This window comes from Rhinoderma darwinii, chromosome 2 (assembly GCF_050947455.1).
Source record: "Rhinoderma darwinii isolate aRhiDar2 chromosome 2, aRhiDar2.hap1, whole genome shotgun sequence".
Taxonomy (NCBI): domain Eukaryota; kingdom Metazoa; phylum Chordata; class Amphibia; order Anura; family Rhinodermatidae; genus Rhinoderma; species Rhinoderma darwinii.
The window spans coordinates 410,477,358-410,495,562 of NC_134688.1; the positions used below are offsets into that span (position 1 = coordinate 410,477,358).

Genomic DNA, 18,205 nt, shown 5'->3' on the forward strand with positions numbered 1-18,205 from the left:
ACAGGATGGGCAGGCAACAGGAAACCATAGCAAAGTAGCGGGGAACCCCACACCAGGAAACCATGCCCACTGTATGAAAGAAAAAGTAAAACATTTACAGGAGCCATGCAAAGAGATGGAAAAAGATCCAAAATATGCACAATAGATGTAAAATTTCTGGTTGCATTACTGCTTTGACATTGATATTGACACGATTATTCAAGAGACACTGACACATTGCTCTATTTTTGACCAGTGGAACTGTATGCGGCTCCGTGTCTAGATTTCACAAAAAAACAAACAAACTGATCATGATAATCCTTATAAAAAATGTATCACATTCATTTACTGGTTTTCAAGTTTTATAAATATTTCCCTCATTTCGCCTTTAGTAGTCAGTCATTTCGTAGTGTTATCGTCTGTGCTATGACATGTAAACCCATCATACTGTGTAAACCAGTTTATACTTGATTTTTCAGGCAGACTTTTCTTTCTTGTGCATTTCTAGTTAAATATTGCTAAGAAGAAAGAGCGATTTCTCCAAGGATTTATGGAGGGGCCGTTGAAGTTTAAGCCAACATACAAGTTTGACCTGAACTCCGATGTATATGATACGAGGTAAAGATATCCGCAAACTGTAGAGTTAAAAAAAGGAAAAGAAAAATCTTGTACATACACAGTATAATGTAAAAGTTTAGTCACTAAAATGACGTGTTCTGTTTGACATGTTTCTGCAGATTTTAATGAATTATTACTGTTTAATTGCTGAATTTATTATTGTGGACTGTCTAAACGTTTGCAAATGCCAAAACATACAATTTGGCATTTGCAAACGTTTTGGCTCCTTTTTAATTGTTCCAATTTTATTATTTTGTAAGATCTCAGAACTTAAAGGGGTTATCCAGAGACCTAAAATGATTTACTATTCATCTGATCAGAAGAAAACAAGTCACTCACTAAAATACTTAAATTTTTAAATGTGTTCTGAAACGCCCAGCCAGAACCCGGTCACGTGGTGCCGGAACTACTGTAGTGTTCTTCTATTTGATGATGCACCAACACAGCTCCACATCACTGAAGACTGCTTCCCCCTCCCGTTCGTGTCAGCGTGTCATCAAGCAAAGGGGTTGGCACCGTGACTGATACTTTCCTTAGCCAGCCCCCTTACTTGCTTCCTGTTTTCTCGGCAAAGAATGCTTCATAGCGCATATGTACTGGGATTGTTAGAAGACACAGCTCTGATATACATACTGTAACGAGCCATGCATCTGTGTGTCATCACATGACCATGGACAGAATTTTATCTACTGGAAGTAAACTATGAATGTTCCTACTGAATAACAACAAGCAGAGATCTTGAAAACCGTGAGGAGTTATTACAGAAAGTGTATTTGAAAATTGTATACAAAAAAATAACATTAATTTTCTGAAACCGGGCAACCCCTTTTAATCTCTGTTCAGGATACTCCTGTTTTGGCCAGAGTGGAGAGCAGTTACAAAGAGTCTCTCTCTCTCTTTCTCGCATTACACCAACAACCCATTGATTTTAATGGGTACTGTGTAATGCTTAATTTCCCCTGTGGTGGTGCTACAGATTAAACACTTACTGCCAGGTTTCCCCACATATTACTGCTGATCACTGGGGGTTCCGGCAGGGGGATATTTTTAGATCCGCTTATTGTCATGGAACCCTTCTAACAAGTAGCAGAGAACCCCCCTTAAATATTGACTAAAAGTATGCACTCGCCAATTATTATTTTTTTCTCTGTGGTACATTAAGCAAATAAAAAGTATTAGTGCATTTAAAGATGTAGTGTTAACTTCTTTTAAGATGGCAGAGCAAATAAAAATCAATTGGGATCAAAAAATCTTTCATTCTGCATCAACAGAATTGGATTAACAAACATTTTGGAGATTAAAGAGGCTCTGTCACCAGATTATAAGATTATAGTAATGTAGATAACAGTGGTTTTTATTTTGAAAAACGATCATTTTTGAGCAAGTTATGAGCAATTTTAGATTTATGCTAATTAGTTTCTTAATAGACAACTGGGCGTGTTTTTACTTTTTACCAACTGGGCGTTGTAAAGAGAAGTGTATGACGCTGACCAATCAGTGACCAATCAGCATCATACACTTCTCATTGTTACAGCCCATTGTTACAGTGTGGTTGTGCAGTGAAAGACGCTGGGCTGGCACAATGAGAAGTGTATGACACTGATTGGTCACTGATTGGTCACTGATTGGTCAGCGTCTAACACTCCTCTGTACAACGCCCAGTTAGTAAACACACGCCCAGTTGTCTATTAAGAAACTAATTAGCATAAATCTTAAATGGCTCATAACTTGCTCAAAAATGATAGTTTTTCAAAATAAAAACCACTGCTGTTATCTACATTACAGCGCCGATCAGATTATGTAGGAGACAGGGCACCTATAATCTGGTGACAGAGCCTCTTTAAGGAGATTAACTGAAAGTGTTTCTCAGTAGATATATAAATAAGGCATGTATATTGCTCAGTGAGCCATAGACTGTGTACATCGGGTCCAGCCATTCAATCGCACAAGGACGGCATGTAAACAAAACCTTACCCCTCTGCACCTAATCCAGTGATGCCTGAGTTTAAAGGGAGAGGACACATTTAGAAGAATGTCAGGGGTGTTTATTCTAGCAGTCAGTTTTCTAATTGATGTGTCAAATTATGGCTAAATCCTGAGGTACTCCAGATTGTTTTACCAGTCGTCTGCTTTTGTTTTTAGTTTTATGCTGGCAGACTCATAGATACTGAATGAAAGGGATTTCACTGTATTTCTATTATGATATTCTGTTTAATATGTACTCATTTATATGCTTCACTTTTAGATGGAAGAAGTCACTATTGGGATTTAAGTAAGAGTAAATTCTTTCTATCCCTGACTAAAACTAGTTGTAGATTGTACTAATATAAAACAATTCGTAGTATACCGACATGTGCTAGATGCCATTTCACGTGTGTTGATTTGTGTGCAGACCTCTTAATAATGTAAAACACAAGGAATGATAATATGATCTGTATCTAGTATTGTTGTTGTATTGCTACTGTTGGAGTTTATAGAAATATAGCATTTTTGCAATCTGATTAAGACCTTAATTATTTACTAAACATTACCTCCAAAGGAATGAATCTTGGATATTAAAAATAACTAATCTAATGTTTTTTAACTGTTACTATCTTTTTATAGATTTGTTTACATGGTTGGATAACTGTTTTTGCGCTAACAAGTCTCACTAAAGTTTACAGTTATACAACAGTTAAATTCGCTAAATAATTCGGCTTGATTGGGAATTTTTCAGCAAAATTAAACGTGTAATTAGAGGGTTTGTAAACACAAAAATAGTCCCTACCAAAAAAAATGTTTGCCGTGTAATTCTTGCACTATTTGTGTGAACAGCTTAGTGTAAATATTCTAAATAAAGCAGCTCTCTTACCCCTCTCCCAGCAGGAAGTCTCAGCACATTCTAAAGCATGAATCACAAAATGAATTATATCAGCTACGTGTAACCAAATAGTTATTTCTCTGTCTTTAAAGCTCCCTTAGTGCTAATTATTCACACTGAACAAGCTTTGATCGTATACAGTCCACAGATACAAGTGAAGTTGTGGTTTTGCTCGAAAGGTTTCATTTTGGTGGACTGCTGTATCCTAATATTGAAATTTATCAGTTTGCTGTTTACAACCCTTTTAAAAATATTTTTTAATTGTGCTAGTACAATTTATCAGGATTACCCTAAAAACAAGTACATAAAATGTTACTTTAATATCCAGGACACATTCTTTTTTTCGATAAATGAATAACCTGTTGATATGTGTATGTTTATTGCTTTGGTGCTGTTTATAAATTATGCAGATCGAAATGCTGAATGAATGTAGCACCCCTTGTAAAAAACAAATAAATAAATATGTGGGGGGGGGGCAACAACAAAAAAACATATATTTAATTGTCTCTGGCCCTCCAACTGAAGTTCATTAAATCCTAGCCACACAAAGTGCAAGCTTCCCAGCATGACCCTTGCCTATTAAGCCGTGAATATGGGGAAATCTCATACTTGCTCTTCTGATCATTATTTATAATTAGTTGTTCTTTTTCTATTTTCCTCTTACAGACAGTAGAATGTTAACCATGTAATATCCTTCAAACTTTTCATACTAGCATATGTACTGCATATATGAGCCCATCATATAGATACATATCTTATTATTTATATGTTCTGTTTTTTTTTTATTGGACTATCCATTAATTTTACAGATGCAGAAGAGCTTCACTTATCATTCCACCCTTTGCCATAATATATATATATATATATATATATATATATATTCCAAAAATTGTGACCGCACACTGCGAACCCAAATGCACCTAAACACTATAAATAAATAAATATGCATTGCTGCTGAATCTACTTACAATAGTGAGGTTCTTAGCGCACATTTTTATCAAATTGTGTGAGCCCACCTGCCACGACAAGGCGCTCTCTATAAGGTGGGTCCCTACGCTGCTCGTACCCCTAGAACTGGGAGTAAGCCTACATATACCTTGGGGATGGTTGGAACCAGCATTAAACTAATTAAAGTCACCCAGGGCAGAATGGGAGGAGTGCAAGATCAACAATGGAGGCAGTCACTAAACCCACATATCAGCAATACATAAGAGACCACAAAATTTGATCCGCACATTCGAACAAAATGAAAAAGAAACGTGTATACAGGTACGAGCAGCGTGGGGACCCACCTTATAGAGGTCGCTTTGTCGTGGCAGGTGGGCTCACACAATTTGCGAAGAACCTCACTATTGTAAGTAGATTCAGCAGCAATGCATATTTATTTATAATGTTTAGGTGGCATTAGTGTTCGCAGAGTGCTGTCGCCATTTTTGGATATTGTATTGTTTTGCCGTCTTAGGCTTCCTTGCACCTGTATATACGTATGTCTTGTTTCATTTTGTTGGAATGTGCTGATCAAAGTTTGTTATTTACATACATGCATACATTATATAATATACATACACTGAGTAGGTAAGGGGTCCCATCTTATAAGCAGCTCACAGCTTCCTACTGTCTGTAGCTCACAGTTACTGGTGGATTGTTCGAGAAGCATAAGGGGGATGTTCTATGCATACACTATTCTTTCAGAGGGCCCCTCTGGTGTCTGCGTCCGCCCTATCTGTACCTATGTCATCAAGTGTCATTACCATTGCTCAGCTGCTCTAAACAAACTGTATATGCAAATGCATTTATTTGTACTGCTGAGTAAAAGATCAAAATCAAATTGTATAAGCCCCCCTGCCACTTCACGGTGAACTCTCTCAAATTGGTCCCTACTCTAATATTAGGGGCAACAGCACCTGCTGGGGCAACAGTCCAACAGTGTTCCGGCGGCTTCCAGGCTAAGCCTACTGCACCACGGCAACAGAGTCCACCGCGAAGCCCCACACATGTGAACATACAAAAAAACCTTCCCTTTTCATGTGGCCTCCTTCAGAGGAAACCTTTAGGCCCCATGCACATGGCAGTTCTCAGAACGGCTCCCTAGTACGGAGCTGTACAGACTTCGTACGCTACTGTACATGCTCAGTAGGGTGCTGTATATATAGAACTATTCCCCTGTAGAAGCACGATGCCACAATGCCTCCATTTTTTTTTTATTTGTACAGAATCTGACAGAAAAAACCCTTGCATACAGTGGTACGTTAGAGGCTCCATGCATGTAATAGGCCTCATTGTACATGTTCTATGGTAGAAAAAAATTTTTTAAGACTAAATAATGCATTCTTTTTTAGTGGAAAAAAGCGCAAACCAGCTTGGACAGATCGCATTCTTTGGAAATTAAAGGAGGATTCAGAAAGTGAACTGGACGAAGCTGCAGGGTCAGATTTTGAGCATATCTTAAAAGTCCACTTAGAAAAGTATACAAGTCATATGAGCTATGGAATTAGTGATCACAAGCCGGTAACGGGAAGCTTCATATTACAGGTATCTACTTTACCCTACACAGCATTTAATGCTTCTGTAAAACTGCTGCAGTCTGTGATTCTGCTTCAGATCCTCTAGATCTTTTTAGGCTGGGTTCACACACTCTACTTACGGACGTAATTCGGGCGTTTTAACCTCAAATTACGTCTGAAAATACGGCTCCAATGCGCCGGCAAACATCTGCCCATTCATTTGAATGGGCTTTACGATGTTCTGTGCTGACGGTCATTTTTTTTACGCGCCGTCTTTTGACAGTGGCTCGTAAAAAAGACGTCCGCGTCAAAGAAGTGCATGTCACTTCTTGGGACGTAATCGGAGCCGTTTTCCATTTGACTCTATAGAAAAACAGCTCCAATTACGTCTGTAATGGACGCTGCGAAAAACGCCTGCACTTGCCATTACGTCTGAAATTCCGGAGCCGTTTTCTCCTGAAAACCGCTCCGTATTTTCAGGCGTATCGGACGTGTACGTGTGAACATACCCTTACTCTGCACTGTGTTACACTTTTATCTAGCTTCATTTGTGATCTTTATTTGTAAATATTGAAGTAATGGACATATTGGACCTCATTTATCATAGTATCACATCAGGACGAGCATACTCGTCTTGCTGATCGTGCAGGCACAGCAAGTGTGCTACTGCGATCAGGAGCGGGACAACATCTGTGATACACAGTCGCAGCCCTGTTCTGATGGTGATTAACACTGATCGCGGCATTTAAAGAGGCTCTGTCACCAGATTATCAAATCCCTATCTCCTATTGCATGTGATCGGCGCTGCAATGTAGATAACAGTAAAGTTTTTGTTTTTTTGAAAAACGATCATTTTTGGCCAAGTTATGAGCAGTTTTATATTTATGCAAATGAGCCTTTCTAATGGACAACTGAGCGTGTATTGTGTTTGTAACATCTGGGCGTGTTTACTTGTTTTACTAGCTGGGCGTTGTGAATAGAAGTGTATGATGCTGACGAATCAGCATCATCCACTTCTCTTCGTTACCACCCAGCTTCTGGCAGTGCACAGACACACAGCATGTCCTCGCTCGTCCGACGCAATGAAGTTCCTGTGGGAGGAAGTGACGTCACAGCGTGATCTCGCGAGATCACGCTGTGTGTCTGTGCACTGCCAGAAGCTGGGTGGTAACGATGAGAAGTGGATGATGCTGATTCGTCAGCATCATACACTTCTATTCACAACGCCCAGCTAGTAAAACAAGTAAACACGCCCAGATGTTCCAAACACAATACACGCCCAGTTGGAAATAAGAGAAAACACGCCCAGTTGTCCATTAGAAAGGCTCATTTGCATAAATATAAAATTGCTCATAACGTGGCCAAAAATGATCGTTTTTCAAAAAAAACAAAAACGTTACTGTTATCTACATTGCAGCGCTGATCACATGCAATAGGAGATAGGGGTTTGATAATCTGGTGACAGAGCCTCTTTAAAGTGAAGGGCGACTCCCTTTGTAGACGTCTCAGTGATTCGAGGACCATACCTTGTATGCGCAGACAGCCCAGTGTCATTTGACACAGGCTGACGTACTTACATATAGATTTATGCCAGTACATTTATAGTTAAAAAGAAAAAAAATCTAAATTTAAAATCCCTCTTTGGGATTTAAAAAAAGAAAGTAATGTTAAATAAAAAAAATCTGTAAAAAAAAAATACACACAAATGCACATTTTATTACAATAAATAAACTTTATTAAATATAAGTTTCAAAACCTAAAATAATATACACATATTTGGTATTGTCATGACCGTCACAACCTGAACAATAAATGCATCGCATTATTTATGAAGATTGATTTATGCTGATAGAAAATATAATTGCAGCAAAACTACTGTTTTTTTCTGCATTTTGCCAAACTAAAAATGCATATAAATGAAATGTAATGTACCGTATATGGACCAAAAAAAATGCCACTTACTTGAAGTACAACTCGTCCCGTAAAGATGCAATGACCGCCAAGATGCAGAGAGGAACATTTTTTTTAAATTGTTCTGGTCCTCAAAGGGGTTAAAAGGTTCTTCAGAGATGATAAAAAAATACCCCTATATATCCCCCATGCTGTATGTGATCCCACTGGTCATTGTTTACAGGTGTGCAAAGTTACTCTGAGCGAGGGAAAATGCAGCCACATGACCACATGAATATGACATCACAAAGACACCATGTCATACAGCAACCACATGCAGCACTTAGACATTGATTATTATGAATAAAAAAGTATGTATGGATAAGTGTCTTATTTATGTGTTCCTGTAAAAGAAAAGACCATTTTGGAATAACCCTCTTTGTGTTAGATTGCTGATCCCTGCATTGCTATATATTATTACAATTTATATCATGGAACGCCTAAAGTAGGGACCTAGAATGTCTCTAAAACGTCCTTAGTTAGGCTAAATTCACAGTTGCGTTGTATTGTTCACTACTCTGACCCGTTTTTAGATCAGAATAACGGATAAAAACATCCATTAAAAATCCCATTGAAATCAAAGGGATTTTTAATTGCATCCATTAGTGTCCATTTACATCTGTTATGTTAGTCACCGTTTTTTTTTTATGGAGATAAAAGTGCAGAGTACAGGACTTTTTCTCCTTTCAAATAAACGGATGTCTTAACGAATGGGTTATTTTTATCATTGGTGTCAATGTAGAACAGATACAAACGGACTGTAATCCGTTTGCATCCGTTATTTTGATACCATCCGCTGATCTAGAATCGGATCGGAGGAACGGATTAAACAACGGAAGTGTAAACTTAGCTGAGTAATACCTTTTGTTGGCTGAGGCTAAGTTTTCCTGCTTCCACTAGTACAATACTCTACCACTCTCTCGTGTTATAAGTGAACTGTAACGTTCCTTGTAGATGAAGCCTCTAATCCTCGCACCTTCAGTTACTCTGAGAGCAGAGGGAGAATGGAATGCTGACCACGACTCTCTCATCAGCTATTCCGTCAGCACGGATTTTCCCAGCAGCACCTGGGACTGGATTGCACTTTATAGGGTATGTAATGGTAAATTCAGTTTGATTCTGTTTCAGTAAAATTAGTTTGACCGCTGTAACCTGTGATCGTTCATGTAATACACCTTACATTAATAAGAATACAAGCCGTTCTGTATACCGTTCTTATAAATATGATGCCTGGACAGAACCTGGTACTGACATCTCTCTAGTCATTTTTTTTATACAAGCGTTCTTTCCTGGAGAGTCATGGGTTCTTTTATTTCAATGGATTCGGACATGAAGATGTCTTTTGGATAGTAGATTCTCTGTAAAGCATGTTCTGTTCATTCTACTAGTTGGCTGGGTGACCACACATACAGTAACATGTCTTTTGCTCTTTATGGTCTTTATGGTGTGTTTGACTATTGTGTGGGCCAGTGGTGTACACAGAAGTAAGGGAGCTCAATAGCAAAGATCAAACTGGACCCCTCATTATGGTGCTGGGTTTGGCCACCTAGAACCTGGTATTTGTTTCCGCCTTTACCCCATTTCCATGACCTTTGAGCCAACTCCCTTTCCCCCCCTTGTTTGCTGATAATACAGTTCCTCTGGAGAGGAGGGGAATTCTGCATAGGTTCTCGACACCTATTCGCAAAGGTGTCGGGACCAACGAGGAATTTTCTCCAAGGGACGCTTCTTTTATACGAGGTTATTATCATTATTGTTTGCGTTATGCCACGTAGGATCTTAAATGTGTATGTAAGTGTGTGTGTATATATATATATATATATATATATCTTATTTTTTTTTCTAGGTTGGCTTCAGACATACAAATGACTATGTCACTTATGCCTGGGTTAAAGATGATGAAATTTCCTTCAGTAAAGACTGTAATCAGGTAAAGTAAAAACAACATATTACAGCCCCACTGCATCCACATTTAGTAAATCAATATATGATTGTCACCTATATATTCAATTTGAACACTGCTGTCATAAACAGCATAAACATTCCCTAATCCCAGTCAGTTTAGGCATTGTCGTGTCTGGTTAAAGAGGACCTGTCATTAGGTCATTTAAGTTGAACTGGTTTACTGATCTGAATAGCGCTGTCTCCCTGATTCCAGTTCTGTTTTTTCTTTTAAATGCTAATTTTCTGTCGTTAGCCAACAGGGCGTGAACTACCCTCAAGCTGCTTCGCGCTGATTGGTCAGCATCAGAGGCGGGAAAGCTAGCGCCACCCTGTTGGCTAACTACAGCAAATTAGCATATAGGGAGCCAACACAACAGTGGACCATGTCTCAAACGAGGGGGGGGAGAAAAATTGCGCTGGAATCAGGGAGGCAGCGCTATTTGGGTCAGTAAACTAGCTCAAATTATATGACCTTGTGACCGGTCCTCTTTAACACTTATACATAATATGTGAATGAATTATTTCTGGAATCTTCATTTGTGTAGGTCAGTTAAGCAAGTCCTTCCCACACTCGTTCCATATCAAGGCTCCACCTCCTCATGTTGTAGGATGGAATTACCAGATAGCGGTTTGATTTAACGATAAATTATTTGTACCTTATAACCTTCTTGCAATTGTTGCCACATTGTAGGTTTACATTAATGCTGATGAGATTCCACTTGATGGAGGTGAATTTCTGATGGGCTACTTCTGCCATAATTTGCAGTCTTTGGCTGGCATCAGTGAGCCTTTTCAGGTATGTGAATTAACTGCATATTCCAGCAAAGTAGCTGGAGCGGGCTGGCAGAGCATATGGTCTGTGTGCCAGGGGGCACCGACAAGCCACTCTGCGTTTGCCAGGGTATACTGATACAGGGCTATGGTAGTAAACATACTCTTTTCTCCAGGTGAAGGAAACTCTGGCCATGCCTTTTTGATGTCTTCAGTTTTGATTATTTTGTGACGATCTTTTCATGAAGACATGGGGATAAGTGGCATATATAAACTTTTATTTCTAGAAGGTATTTAGCGTCTCAGGCTCTGCTTGGGTCAGATTTTTATGAATTTATTTATTTTTAACGAAAAGTTCCACTTTGTGCAAAATTGCATGAAGGCGCCTATGAGTATAAAGTGCTGGGTGGCATTTTGTAATGTGCCAGTTGACTACTTATCAGAAAATATATGGGTATGGGATTATAATATGATTTTTATATTTTATACTTGTGTTTGTCAAATGTGCGATAATTGAACTGGCCACGAAAGGGTAAAGACTTTTTTTGCTCCATCTCATAATTACCTTACTGTGTTTCTCTTTGTTATGTAGATACAGCCGGGCAGGACCCTGCCAGCGAAAGATGGCACTGAGGAAATAATCAATGATTCCACCAAGTCCGATATGTTCATGGGAACGGGGTTTTAGAAGTCTTGTGATATGTTATGAGGTTCTCGTATGTTTGAATGTCTTCCTTCCGGCAGCACAAGAACACAGTACCTGCTTAGCTTTGTTGTATTCTGAGCAAAAATATGTTTACACCCGCAAAGGAATATACAGGGTGGGCCATTTATATATATATACACCTAAATAAAATGGGAATGGTTGGTGATATTAACTTCCTGTTTGTGGCACATTAGTATATGGGAGGGGGGAAACTTTTCAAGCTGGGTGTTGACCATGGCGGCCATTTTGAAGTCGGCCATTTTGTATCCAACTTTAGTTTTTTCAATGGGAAGAGGGTCATGTGACACATCAAACTTATCGAGCATTTCACAAGAAAAACAATGGTGTGCTTGGTTTTAACGTTACTTTATTCTTTCATGAGTTATATACAAGTTATGGGTGACATTACGGGTGTCTGGTCCGAGCATACCTAGATGGACAGTTTCCTGGAAAGTGGATTGGTCGTCGTGGGCCAGTTGAATGGCCCCCTAGGTGTCCCGATCTGACCCCCTTAGACTTTTATCTTTGGGGTCATCTGAAGGCAATTGTCTATGCTGTGAAGATACGAGATGTGCAGCAACTGAAACTACGGATACTGGAAGCCTGTGCTAGCATTTCTTCTGCGGTGTTGCTATCAGTGTGTGAAGAGTGGGAGAAGAGGGTTGCATTGACAATCCAACACAATGGGCAGCACTTTGAACACATTTTATAAGTGGTCAGAAACTTGTAAATAACTCACGAAAGAATAAAGTAACGTTAAAACCAAGCACACCATTGTTTTTCTTGTGAAATTCTCGATAAGTTTGATGACCCTCTTCCCATTGAAAAAACTAAAGTTGGATACAAAATGGCCAACTTCAAAATGGCCGCCATGGTCAACACCCAGCTTGAAAAGTTTCCCCCCTCCCATATACTAATGTGCCACAAACAGGAAGTCAATATCCCCAACCATTCCCATTTTATTTAGGTGTATCCATATAAATGGCCCACCCTGTATATCATTAATACATTTCTTTAACTTTATCACACACTGGATACAATAGAATACCAATGGACTGTTGTTTTTTAGGTTTTTTTAAAGTAATATTTTCAGAGGTGTTATTTTTTTTTATTTGGAAATAATTGATTGCGTGAACAGAGCTTAGGATACACTTCCTGTCAACACGTGTAAATGCAGCCAACTATATACTGTATCCTACATATATGTCCATGTTATTTCAATCCACTATGTGCACCCTCTACTGATGATTATCTCCAGGGACTGACTTGTTGCATGTCCCTTTAAGGGGTTTCCCATCTGTGACATAAATGTCTGATAGAGCAGGTCCCACCTCTGAGACCCTCACCTATCTCTAGAACGGGGCCCCCTAAGCCTCATTCTACCTTGGTTGGCTCACGCTGCCTCCCGGCCACTTACAGGTTAGGAGGTCAGGAGTTATGGAAACGGCGGAGCTCGCTGAGCTACGCTGTTTCCGTAACTCCCATAAAAGTGAATGGGAGTCATGGAAACCGCGTAGCACGGCAAACTACGCTGTTTCCGTAACTCCCGACCACCTAATCAGAAAGTGGCCGGGAGGCAGTGGGAGCCGAGCCAGGTAGAACGGGGTTTAGGGGGCCCTGTTTCAGAGATCGGTACGGGTCCCAGAGGTGGGACCCGCATCTATCTTACATTTATGGCATATCCTGCGGGTATGCCACAAATGTCACAGATGGGAAACCCCTTTAATGTACACTGTGCTTTATACAACTTCTAATCACTTTCACTTGTCTTATAATGTATTAACAGTTTGTCAAGTGACCTTTTTCCCACGTGTTCGTTGCACTTGTTTAAAAAGAAAAAAAAAAAGCAGAACATATCCTAAATGTTTACAGAATGCTGAGATATTTTAACCGGGATCTCAAGAGCTTAAAGAAGCAGGGATTGTCAAAGGTGAAATCCCTGCAGTTGTTGACCATGCAGCATGTTACTGGTACATTAATACACTGTTAGAACAAGTTAATTTGGCAAATTAACCAAACAAATTCTTTCTTTTATAAGCAGTTTGGAAAAATGCAATTATATACGTGTAAATATATTCACTACTGCATTTACATCTTAAGAAGCTGGAGGCACAGATGACTGGCAACTTAGACACTGCCCATTAAGTAGGCCACATCTTAAGTCCTATATGACTTTAAAATGTGAGTCTGCTCAAAATAAAGTAGAACATTTTCAGTGTCGCTCTCACAGCATCTAGCATCCTCTACAGCCTTCCCCTTGTTCCTCCCTAAATGCCCTCCTCTCTCTCCCACAGCACTGAGTGCCTAGTAAACATAGAAATAGACATAATATACATATGAATACATGTGTACATTTACCTTTCAGCAGGTCCCCTTTCCCTGGGCCGCCTATAGGCACAGGCCTACTGTGGCTATAGGTAAATCCTACCCTGTATATATTCTAGTCTTTACCCTGATTCATATACTATATGTAATTACGTAGCTAACCATGAGCTGTATATTCGCATATTAACTCATTACCTGCCTTGCATGTTTCTTGTAGAAACATATTCTTAGAAAGCGATATGAGTGTGAAAAGGGTTGTTTTTTTGGGGGGTTTTTTTTTAGTTTTTTTTTTTACTCTATGACTTATAGACCGGGTTTACATATACCAACCCACCTCCGTTACAGAAACTGACATACACAGGTTGCCAAGTCCAAAGCAGAAATAACAATAATTAAAACTGGCCATAGAACATCACGCATAATAAAGTTGTTTTAAAAGAAACGTCACTAGATTTTAGATGTTCAGTAGACATGCTGGTGGTCTAGTGCCCTAAAATCTAGTGGCAAATTCAACGTGAATTTTCCATTGTGTGAACAAGGCCTAAAGAGCTACAATATTATTTTACCTCCCTGACAGATTTTCTTTAATTGCGAAATTTATCTGCTTGTACCCAAACTGTTTATTTTCCTTCTCCTTGTTTTTATCTGAATAGTTTTGGGTCATTTAAAAAATAAATAGGGGGTACTGTTAAATATTAATGTTGCCAATAGAAGAAGGCAGTCAGATTTTAACTTTGCTGTGAAGCTAAAAATGTAATACGAGTTTGAGGTTACATAAACCTACTATATGCATATTCCTACGTTTGAGTACATTAGATTGCTGTGTTTCTATACATTTTCATTTACGGCCATGTTTAATTCACATATTGGAGTACCTCGGGTAATTCTATTCAGATTTATAGGACTTTCAAGGACCAAAAGATCATTAGTGCCTTGCTCCTTTTTGCTGTGGGCTTCCCCGTACATTTCGTATGCTTTGCTCATGCTTTACACGTGTAAGGTTTACATGCGTTCACCACATGGTGAATATCTCTAATGCCTTTAACCGTTTAGTTTCTCAGGCTCGTGTCTATCAAGAGGCAGGCTCATCTGGGAAAAAGACATTTACTAAGGTTAAATTGCTCTCTCTGCAAAAGTTTACTAAAACTGTTTGACTACAAGCCCAGTGGTGTTATATGGAACCCCCACCCCCAAGGTTTTTGTTCTCTATCTAACTTTATAGGTATAAACTGATTATTGTGCTGGGTACTTTCTTGGGTTTTATAAGCTGCTTCTGTAGGTATATGATATGTTATTTAAATGTATCATGCTTCAGAATTCTGTGACCTGAAATCATCCTTTCATGTATATTTCCATAATTGTGAAATGTACTTTGTCATAACAATAACTTACAGTAAACCGATAAGGCTCCGTTCACACTACCACTGAGAGGTCCAGACGAGGTTTACAACATTATTTTGAACATGCAGCACTATGCAGTCTGCAACATTATTCTTACCAATGAAGGAAACCCAGACGGACTCCATGAAAGGTCAATGAGGTTCATCGGCGATCATTTGGATCTCTCGGACGACAGACCCTTCATAACGTCATGACTTCTGATATAATCTTAAACCATACCACTGGTGTGAACAGAGCCTAACACATACTATTCAATTATAGTTTTACATTTATAATTTCTTATTTAAAAATGGAATTAAGATGGTTGTTATTTAAAGGGATCCTGTCATCAACATCTTACCTGTTAAACTCGCCTGACCCCTCAATGGCCGCAGCTGTCCAGAGTTCATTCCTGTTCTCTTCTTTCCTGAAGTCCTCCTCTGTCTGTAAATATAGTCGTTTAAACTCTTCCCGCCTTTTATGGTAATTATTTTTCCCTCTGGGATGCAGCTTCTTAACCCCGCCCACCGTTGCCACCTGTCTGGCCCTGACTGGCTAAGGAGCTGTCAATCAAAAAGAAGGAGGTGGAGTCCACTCTGAGACGCTGGAGGAATGAAAATCTGACTCTTTTCAGATGAAGATTTGACTCTTTTCTGCTCATTTGCATACGGCGCCAGACCACTGAAAAACAGAATACTAAAGCTACAGAGCTTACTTAGAACATCTTTATAGCTTAGATGACACTGATTTTTCACCCACTTTCACCAGGTATTGCTGGCTTTATAGCTAAAATGCTGGTGACAGGTTCCCTTTAAGTTTGATGATAGTAAAAAATTCCATTGGCTTGTTGTATGGACCAAAATATAGAAATGTTATACTTCTGTGATAAATATTCAGAACTTCCTGATGTAAGAAATAATTGTCTAGATCAGAGCCACAGGTGAACTACATGTTTCAACATTCTGCTTTAGCCTGGTCTGTTGTATAAAGAGCTCTCATGTTGGATATGTTAATGTAATAGTTCCTCATAAAGTATCATTTACAGTTTCTGATTCATAGACTAGCAGATTCAGCTCCAACCAGATTAGCATAACTGTATTTTTAATTCTGGAAATACTGGTCTTTATTTCCAGATATTTTTCTACTATCTGAACTATGTTTTTATTGAAAGCTATTTTAGAAATGGTCTTTCTCCCCATTCATCAGTTTAAGCACTTATCCCATTTCTTCATCTGTCTAATTCTATTATGATGTTGTATTTAGAGGATAGGTTTATTATTTATTAGTTGAGGTGTACATATAATTATTGCATCTAGTAGATGTTTTTATCTGAATAATATAATTTTGCTATTTTAAAGTGGTCTGTGGTTTTGCTTCATGAAGATAATAACCAAACTGGTCTCTTATAACAGATCATTGTATGCACTGGTTGTTAGGATTGTGTTATGTTTACATCTTATGTGAAACTTCAATCACTTATTTTATTTTTATTTTCATTTTTAAACAATTTGGATACTAACAAATAAATGTATAGTGACAAAGCTTTCTTTTAAAGGCGTTGTTTTTATTTTATTCCTTTAATGTACCAGGTACCATTCCTGTACACCACACAGGAAATTGCAATACTCTAACTGGCGTGGTGTGACATACAAAAAGTTCAGATGACCAAACATAGTATATCTATAAGGCGGCAGTCACGCGCGGCAGATTTTGTTGCATAAATTTCTGCAACTAAAAATTTGTTTCATTCATCTGAATGGACGACATCGCAGGTAATGAAAGTGAATGAGGTCACTTTGCGACACGCACGATGCCACTACTGCGACACCACAGTCACAAGGAATCCAAAGTCAATTGTTCGTCACTTGCAACCAGTGCTCCGTTTCAATGGAGCAAACAAACAAAGATCGACATCCTGTATTGTCGATTGGCTACCTTTTAATAGGCAGGATGTTTGCCTTTGTAAAAGGACCTTAAAGAGGCTCTGTCACCAGATTTTGCAACCCCTATCTGCTATTGCAGCAGATAGGCGCTGCAATGTAGATTACAGTAACGTTTTTATTTTTTAAAAACAAGCATTTTTGGCCAAGTTATGACCATTTTTGTATTTATGCAAATGAGGCTTGCAAAAGTCCAAGTGGGCGTGTATTATGTGCGTACATCGGGGCGTTTTTACTACTTTTACTAGCTGGGCGTTCTGACGAGAAGTATCATCCACTTCTCTTCAGAACGCCCCGCTTCTGGCAGTGCAGACACAGCCGTGTTCTCGAGAGATCACGCTGTGACGTCACTCACAGGTCCTGCATTGTGTCGGACGAGCGAGGACACATCGGCACCAGAGGCTACAGTTGATTCCTCAGCAGCATCGGCGTTTGCAGGTAAGTCGATGTAGCTACTTACCTGCAAACGCTGATGCTGCTGCAGAATCAACTGTAGCCTCTGGTGCCGATGTGGCCGACACGATGCAGGACCTGGGGCAGGAAGTGAGTGACGTCACAGCGTGATCTCTCGAGAACACGGCTGTGTCTGCACTGCCAGAAGCTGGGCGTTCTGAAGAGAAGTGGATGATACTTCTCGTCAGAACGCCCAGCTAGTAAAAGTAGTAAAAACGCCCCGATGTATGCACATAATACACGCCCAGTTGGACTTTTACTTTAAACACGCCCACTTGGACTTTTGCAAGCCTCATTTGCATAAATACAAAAATGGTCATAACTTGGCCAAAAATGCTTGTTTTTAAAAAATAAAAACGTTACTCTTATCTATATTGCAGCGCCGATCTGCTGCAATAGCAGATAGGGGTTGCAAAATCTGGTGACAGAGCCTCTTTAACTCTATTTATGCCATCTGGACTAAGAGAGAATAATAAGATAATTTGTCCAAAGGGGACAATCTCTTTAATGGCTATGTACACTTTTCAAAGTTTTTTTTTACAATTATTATTATTATTATTATTATTATTAATAATAAATCAAGGTTTATGGGATTTAAAACCTTTTTTTTTTTAAATTAACTTATTAAAAATGTGTTTTTGTTTTTCTGATGCAGCTTATATGTATCCTGTATACAGGGCCGGTGTTAGGGGGGGGGTCAAACTGGGCAATTGCCCAGGGCCCCCATCCTCTTAGGGGCCCATGCCCACTATTTCAGCCATAGCGGCTGCTTCGG

General features: G+C 39.1%; 1 protein-coding gene across 3 annotated transcripts in view; it reads left to right on the forward strand.

Moving 5' to 3' along the window:
- INPP5K (inositol polyphosphate-5-phosphatase K) overlaps positions 1-11,491 on the forward strand; it is a 38,160-nt gene extending 26,669 nt beyond the window's left edge. For 2 of the 3 annotated variants that reach the window (XM_075854180.1, XM_075854179.1), the window contains exons 9-15: positions 488-597; positions 2,843-2,869; positions 5,797-5,989; positions 8,866-9,003; positions 9,758-9,841; positions 10,547-10,651; positions 11,219-11,491. In XM_075854180.1, coding sequence (XP_075710295.1) covers positions 488-597; positions 2,843-2,869; positions 5,797-5,989; positions 8,866-9,003; positions 9,758-9,841; positions 10,547-10,651; positions 11,219-11,314 — 753 coding nt within the window. In that variant the 3' untranslated portion in view covers positions 11,315-11,491. The remainder of the gene's footprint in view (positions 1-487; positions 598-2,842; positions 2,870-5,796; positions 5,990-8,865; positions 9,004-9,757; positions 9,842-10,546; positions 10,652-11,218) is intronic. The other variant, XM_075854181.1, reaches the window with a different exon arrangement.
- The last annotated feature ends 6,714 nt before the right edge of the window (positions 11,492-18,205 follow it).